Source organism: Lynx rufus, unplaced genomic scaffold (genome assembly GCF_022079265.1).
Source record: "Lynx rufus isolate CCGP_SWC_20201006 ecotype Redwood Valley unplaced genomic scaffold, mLynRuf1.p SCAF_10, whole genome shotgun sequence".
In the NCBI taxonomy this organism is placed as follows: Eukaryota; Metazoa; Chordata; class Mammalia; order Carnivora; family Felidae; genus Lynx; species Lynx rufus.
The window spans coordinates 23,070,182-23,078,080 of record NW_025814824.1 but is presented as its reverse complement, the minus strand read 5'-3'; the positions used below and the strand labels follow the sequence as shown (position 1 = coordinate 23,078,080).

At 49.4% G+C, this 7,899-nt stretch overlaps 1 protein-coding gene across 1 annotated transcript; it reads right to left on the bottom strand.

Moving 5' to 3' along the window:
• Positions 1-374: 374 nt before the first annotated feature.
• Positions 375-6,480, bottom strand: LOC124525092 (spermatogenesis-associated protein 31D4-like). Its single transcript, XM_047097567.1, has 4 exons — positions 6,343-6,480; positions 5,516-5,561; positions 4,904-4,964; positions 375-4,620 (listed from the first exon to the last, which is right to left on the bottom strand). Exons 1-4 carry the CDS (start codon positions 6,478-6,480, stop codon positions 375-377), a joined length of 4,491 nt encoding a protein of 1,496 aa, XP_046953523.1.
• Between the last annotated feature and the right edge of the window lie 1,419 nt (positions 6,481-7,899).

The window sequence follows — 7,899 nt, the reverse complement described above, 5'->3', positions numbered from 1 at the left end:
CCCAAACACTCCCATTCAGAGTTCACCCACCTGTGGGATCCTCTGGTAACTGGAAGCCACTGTAACACTAGCAGGCAAGAAGGAAACAGTGGCTTAATCATTATGTTCTGAAAACTATACCTGTCTTTGATCCTCCTCAGATAGAGAAGACTTACTCTAAAAGGTATAAATCGTTCAATGAGGGTAAAGGAGAGAGCTGCTAAGAGGCAGAACAGAGCCCATCTCCTCAAATTTCATCAGAGAGGAAATGGGCTCGGACTACATGGTCCCCCAAGAGATCCCCCTCAACAGGGGGACTGGTCACCTTGAACCAACACAGTACACAGAACAGATATCACTGTTAGAGAAATGTTTACTGGGGAGAATGAAAGGGATTATTTTGTGGGATTCGGGCTGGGAAATTTCCCCCTCTGGAAATTCTGGAGAAGGGTTTTCTGTCTAAATGATAGACACAGATCTCCAAATACCGTGCCTTTAGCAGTGGTGAGAGTGGCTGGAGGCCCCTGGCCAGCTTGATGCCTGCAGGTGCAGTGTGGGTGCGGCACAGGCTCCCTGTGGGGCACAGACAGGCGATGGTTCTGACACAACAGCTGGCCCTTAAGTGCCACAGCTTCCTGGGGGTGTCTGCCCTTGTCCCGGATCTGTCTAATACTTGGAGAATGGCTGTGGCCCACAAAGACAGCTTCTTGGTGACAGGACTTGGTATTTCTCTCTTTACAGGAGGGAGCCCTGTAGCTGAGAGGAGGCCCCTGGGCAGGCTGTGCCTGGCCCTGCACTTGTGCTTCCTTCCGAGGTTTCCCAAACTTGGCTGAGGACAGAAGGGGCTGTTGAGGACAGGTGCTATCTGTAGCACGCCGGTGCCCCATCTTCTCTTCCAAGAACTTCCCAACATCTTCCCTGAGTTTCTGAGCCTCGGTCCTCCCAGTAAAGGCAGCTCTACCTTGAACCATGCCTCTGCTTTGCACACATGACAGGATGCCCTTTTCCTGGGAGTTTTCTTGTCTTTTGCACTTTCTGCCAGGATTCAGCCATTGTAAAATAGCATTCATTTTTTTTGTAAGAAGGCTTTCAGGGGGAGGCTGACCCTTCTGTGATAGGGTGTGGGAGGATTGGCTCCCGGGCTTCTCCGCCAGTGTCACGTCCCGAGGAGGGCAACTCTTCCTTATAGGCTGGGATGTCCCCAACCCTGCATCCCCTCCACCAAACTCTTGTGCTTTGGAACACGGAGGGCTCACTGTCTCTGTAGCTGGTGGGAGATTCTTGTGCTGGTGCTTCCTTAAGACATGCTTAGGGACCCACGTATCCTGCTGCTGTTCCGTACCAATTCCTGTGTCCTGCACACGGACGTGAAGCACCTGGGAAGCTCCCATGTCCCCACTGGAGTCCTCCTGGTCATGAGTCAGGGAGGCCTTGGAAGTCGAGGGGGGCAGGTCGTTGCCTCTGCTCTGGGCCCAGCTCTGCTGTCTTTGCTCCAATTTAAGATTTAATTCCTTATACAGGCGTTTTGTTAAATTAGGATCTTGGGGAATTGATGTGTTTGGTGGGTGGCTTTTAATGGTCATGGTACGTTTGTCCTTATTTGCATTCACATTTATCATTTGGGGGCTTCCTGGCTGGCTGGTTGTCAAGCTATCTCTAGGTTTTGATTGACACCCATCTGGCTCCTCAGCCCTGAATAACTCCCTGGACACTTTGGGCACAGAAACAGGTTCTGGATTCACTACCATTTTGCCCTGTTGCATCTTGACTCTATCGCTGGGATTTACGGTCTTATCCTTTGGCTCACGCCTGGTGCCAGCTTGCCTTGCGGGCTGCTTTGAGGGCATTCTGTTGGCTGGCACAGTCTGTGTCTGGCTTGCTTTGCCTATGCTGCTATGTCTGATAGGTTGAAGAGTCTGTCTGCCATCCTTCATTTTCTGAACTTTTTCTGCAAGCCCATGGTTGATAGGACGCGGTGATTTTGCTGGGATTCCCTGTCCTTCCTTGCCCACAGTTGAGGTGGCAGGGAGAGAATGATCCAGGATGGGGGCTGAATTTGCTGTTCCCGCTTTGTCTCCATGGAGAGATTTAGAGCTTCCTCTAAGGGACTTAAAGTCCCCAGATTTAGAGTTGGCCTCTGAAATCAGGTTGGTTGAGCAGGGAAGGTCCGAATGGGATAAGGACTGGGATGGGGCCTCTTTCAATTTAAAGATAGCTATGGATTCAAGGTCCTTAGGGGGAACGCCCTCTACCATTCTATGATGGAATTGTTTAATATGGGACTCCAGCATCTGCTGTGCATTAGATTCAATGAAGGAAAGCTCCTGGGAGGTATTCAGGCAATATTCCCCACCCACTGATGGTGGCAGAACTCTCTGTTGTATTTCAGTGTGGGATTTCTCAGGATGAAGCAATGTCTGATTCATAGTGTGCCATGAACTATGCACGGTCCCGGGGAGCTGACCCTCATTGATTTCCTCCAACTTTTTGCTCAGATGTATTCTGAGGACATTTTCAAGTTGCCTTTGGCCTAGTCTCTCCACAGATGCCCTTGATGTATTCTCGGATGGGCTCATAAGTTCTTCCTCAGCATCATACCCCATATCCTTATCTGAAGAGCTCTCTGGGTCACTCAACAGATGATCTTTTGGCCCATTCTCTGGGTTGTTTCCCAGATCCTTCCCAAAGGGGTCCTCTAGCTGAAGCATTTCTGAGTCCCCCTCATGGAAGCTTTCAGGTGGGCTCAACCCAACATTTAGAGTGTTGCTACTCTGACTCTTAGAGGTCTGTTGGAGTCTACGATAGTGCCCCATCTCAGGTATGTTTGAAAAATTCTTCGGAGGCCTCATCAGTGATAGAGACTCGTGGATCCTGCGGGGAAGGCCCCACCGGTGCTGGATGAGCCTCTTTCGGAGGTGATGCTCTAGTTTCTTACGAAGCTCATCACTGAGAGGAAACTGTCCAGGAAGGATAGAGACTGCACCATGGGCCTGGATGGCCCAGCGGTTAGACAGGTTAGGAGCCGAAGGACAAAAGGCCTCATGGGATCTTTGAACCACAGCGGGTAAACCCCACAAACTTGCCTGTTGCTTCTGCAAAACATTCCATTCTAGGTCTTGAATTTCAGAGGGGATGAGAGACTCCAATTCATTCTGGGGTCTATGAAAACACACTCCACAGCTCTTAATCTGGGGTAGAGGACTAGATGGCAGGATTGGGAGTGGGGATTGAAGGTAGGTCTCAGGCTGGACTTGAGTGGTAGGCAGGGGCTGGGGTTGAGGCTGGGGTTGAGGCAGGATCTCAGGCAGGGCCTGAGGAAGTGGAGGGGGAAGTCCTGGGGATTCCTGGTCTGTGGAGGTAGAGATTCTATTGAAAATAAAGGTTGAGGAACGATCCTCTGAGACATGGGCAACAGAGGGCAAAGACTTAGTATGCAGAGTTGGGAGACCCCAGAAGAGCTGCAAAGGTGTTTGCTGTAAATGGACCTCTACCAAGGTTGTAGGATAGGGGGGCTGCTGATGCACATGCAGCTCCTTTGATTTGTCTTTGCTGTTCCAGAAAGGAAGGGAGGCTGCCAAGTCAGGCTGGGCAGCAACTGACTCTGACATTTTTCCCAAAGAATTTAGTGTGTAGTCTGGCCTGAGTTGTTTTGGAAAAGAACCCTTCTTTCCCTTCCATATCAAGAAATCACTCCTCTTTTGGACTTGTTTCTCCAGAAGTACCAGGACTTCGGGGCTGAGGAAAGACAGGTTACCAGGCTCTACAACGTAGGCCACAGGGTCTCCCCTGGAAGAAGCCTCAGAACGGAGGGCAAGAATCTCTTGGCTGAAATCACATTGAGCCAAGGTAGAAGGGAAGAAGTCTTTGGCATGAGTTTTCCATGAAGAGAAGTCTGAGACACACAAGCTTGCATGGTCAATGCCTGTGGTTGTTGGGATATGAGTGGACAATCCAACAGGGCCATCTGGAGATGAGTTCTCCGGAACAGGCTTCAAGGTGATGGAAATTGATTTAGATTGAGCCACAGTTAAAGTGCTGTCTGGTGGTGGTGAAACAGACAGGGTTGGTGGTGCATGATGACAAGCACAGGTCTCAGTGGGATTCTTTGTCTGGGACAACTCCGATAAGGAGTTGACATCTTGGGAAACGGTGGAGTCAAGAGAGAAGGTGGTATTTAGAGACAATTTGGCCTCTGGTTGAACAACAGGGTCCACTGTCTGAGCATCACATGGTGGGAGAGGGGAAACGGCAAGGGGTTGGGCTGGGAAATGGTCCTCAGGGAAATCAGATTCCAAGGGAGGACAAGGCTGTGGTAGCAAAGAGTGATCCGGTGGTGAGAGTGGAACATAGTCAGCCAAGGGGGTCATTGGGTTAGGTGGGAAGGTGGAGGCAAGTGGCAGGGAAGGCTCAGGCAGAGAAGCTGATGTTAGGTCTCCTGGAGGGTCTGCTGAGAAGGCAGGGGATGAAGTGAACAATGAGTCAGTCACAGGAGCTGTGGAACCCAAGGAAGTAGCATCTTCGAGGGCCTCTGGGTACAGCATCCGATTGATCTCAGCAGTTGTGTTATTACACACCTCACAGAAGGGGTCTGGACATAACAGTTGACGAAAGTGGATTGTATCACGTTGCCGGCCTAGGGGGCTGCAGGAGACAGGAGGTACAAAGCTGCAGCCAGGGCCAGAACAAGGGAAGGAGCACCTGCTGACCTGCCTAGGGAGGGGCCACCTGAAGCCTGCTGCTCCTTCACAATGCCCCACATTTATGACTTCATAATATACTCAGTAACCTTCACCCCAGGGCCCTCATTCACGTACCCATTCCTATGGCTACCCCCCTCCCATGACTGGCAGGTTGCACTGAATTCATACAATTGCATAAATCATGCTCTAGGAGGGATCAGGATAGAAGGGGAAAGAGTAGTCACCTCCTTATATTACTCATCAGCTTCCTTATCTCTTCCTCTTCTCTCTGAAGGCATTTCCAACCTGGGAAACCAGGACAGTGGGTTATAGGTAGTGAAGGTAGAAACACAGGTATTATACAGGAGTCCCTTTGTGAGACACCCTTGCGATATTAGATTCTGAATGCCCCAATAATCGGTAGATGAGGTCAAATGGTCAATGATGTGACACATGGTATAGCATTAAAGTATTTCATTTACATTACATCATGTGATGCTCAAACCACCTCTGTGAAACACAGAAGGCCGTGGTTACCTCAGGGAGGAATCCTGAGTATCCGTGATGTCACACGTCTTGCACAAAATCAGGAGACAGAAGTTCTGACTCCTGACATCTCGCACGGCCACCACTGGGCAACAACCATTGATTGCCCAGGTCCACCATGGCTCCACACTCAGGGTTGGGCAGAGCAAGGAATCTAAGGGCCTCCACTTCTGAGTGTTCTGAGGCCTCCATTTTCAGAGGGGCACTGTGTCTAGTAGCTGATATCCTCAGAAATCATGGAACTGGAACCTCATGGGAAGGACAGGAAGGGTCACCCTTGGAGAGCTCATGTGGAACAAGCAGAACCTTACCTTTCAGCGTACTGCCTTTCCTCCTCCTCTTGGCTCTGCCCTGACGCTAGAATGAAAATGAAAGAATGAGGAGCCTGGGACTCATCTCTCACTCTGCTCTCAGAAATGGGAGACATTCTTGGGGTGCCTGGGTGGCTCAGACAGTTAAGCGTTTGACACTTGATTTCGGCTCAGGTCATGATCTCTGTTCACTGGTCTCCAGTGAATTCAAGGTCCCCATCTGTGCTGTCAGAGCAGAGACCGCTTGGGATTCTCTCTCTCCCTCTCTCTGCTCCTCCTGGGGCCACCCTCTGTGTGTGTGTGTGCGCGCATGTGTATACTTTCTAACTTAAGGAAAAAAAAAACAGAAACTGAGGACCAACAGTCACATCAGTGCTCCATCAGGTAGGACCCTGTATCCTGGGACAGAGCTTGGACCCTAGTCTCTGCTCAGTGTGTCTCAGAGGCTTAGCACTCTTCTGATCAGCCCAACATGAAGGCTCGGTCGAGTGAAATCTTACAGGAGAAGGTGACCCATGATCAAGTGCTGGGGAACCTTGTTCTCTTACACACATCCCATACTCTCTAAACCCAAACTAAGACTACAGAATCCTTATGTTTGGGATTTTATCCAAGACCCGCCACCACAGCCAGATAAGTACTAAACCTTAGTTAGTACTTTCTTAACCCTTAGCCCTGCCAGTACTCTCTTCCTAGAGGAGTGAATGTCTCTTCTTTTAGACTTCCCATTTTAGTTGTGTCTAATCCTACCAAACTCATTTTAAAATTTGGGACTAGAAGTAGAAACAATACGAATGTCTGTTCAGGACTCCCCCAGGATTCCTTACCTTTTGGATGGGTTTGGTGTTCCTAGTTGGAAATGGAATCCCCATGAGGTAGCACAGGAACAGAAGAAGCAACCCCAACCCATACAAGAAGGTGAAGTTGGGGTCAGTCTCGAAGCATGTTGAGCCAAAGCACAACATGGTTCAGTAGCACTATTCTGAAATGAGAGAATCACAAAGCTGCCTATAGGTAACTGAATCGCAAGGCTGCCTATAGGTAACTGAGCTCCGAGTGTGCCGATGCCTGACTATATAACTCTCCAGGCTTACATCACAGAGCACTGAAAAGTCACAAAAGGTTTCTGAGGGTGCGGGGAGGGGACAATTGGAGAGGGTGTGCCCAAAGCCCCTCCCCCACCTACCAGCCCAGAAGGTCCCTCCACCTCTCCTCCTGCATGTCCCTCTGCCCTACCCTGCCATCCTGTTTTCCTACCTCATCTTTTCATCATATTGATGAGGGAGCATGAGGCTGGCTGAGGGGCCAAGCACAAGCTAGCACACAATCCCCTACCTGCCAACTGTGGGCAATGTGTGATATTCCTTAGATAACTCCAGGCTACTCAAAACCAAGAAAGGAAAAAAAACAAATGGCTGAACTGATAGAGTCTCCACCAGTTCACCAGAAAAAGGCAATCCTGTCAACAGCCTAATGTCCAGGAACCCCCTACTGTCTTAATGTTAACGCTTTGCCTGAGGGAAAAACAACCTTATCCTGACTATAGCCAGGCCTCCAATTATCTGAGTCTTTAGACTATGAAAATCCCTTTAGGAACTCTCTCTTGACTTTGTCTCCCCCTACTCCATAAAAGTATCCCCCAACACTTATAGTCCAGCTCTTTCTGCCCATGGGTCCTGTCCCTGTGCTTTAATAAAACCACCTTTTTGTACCAAAGACGTCTTCAAGAATTCTTTCTTGGCCATTGGCTCCAGACCATCCCCCCCACCATCACCTCAAAACTTCATCATTTGGTCCCCAGCATGGCACGTTGAGTCTTTTCATTGGGACTCTGAGCCGGTGCAAATTCAGTGAGTATACTCTCTCTTTTCTTCCTTTACTCTTATTTCAGGGGCTTTTCGAGAAATATGGTCTTATTGGATGGAACACTTTCATATCGATTTCTCAGGCTGCAATTCTCTAACCCATGGCTACTCTACAGGGAGAAGAAAGCCTGCCTTTTGGCTGGAAGTTAGTACCCTGGCTAGAATGGTAATAAGACCCAGAAACTTGATGCCCTCTCTTTATTCTTGTCCTTTATACAAAGTTGTCTGTCTTGGGCATGGGACAGCCACCTAACTAACCAGGACAGCTGCCCATCTTAAGACTCTCATGTGAGGTTTCCTCCTCATTGGTCTAATGTGATCCCCTCCACATCTCTGGTCTAGCTGCTTCAGGCTGGGAGACCTCCACTGGCAGCCAGCCAAATCAGTACCTGATTGAATTAAAACCCAGTCAGGGACCGTTTTCTAGGGAAGTTGGCTGTAAAGGCTGTATGTGTTGGAATGTCACTTAGATCATGATGGATTCCTATCTTTACTGTTTTCAGTCAATATCCTCTACTA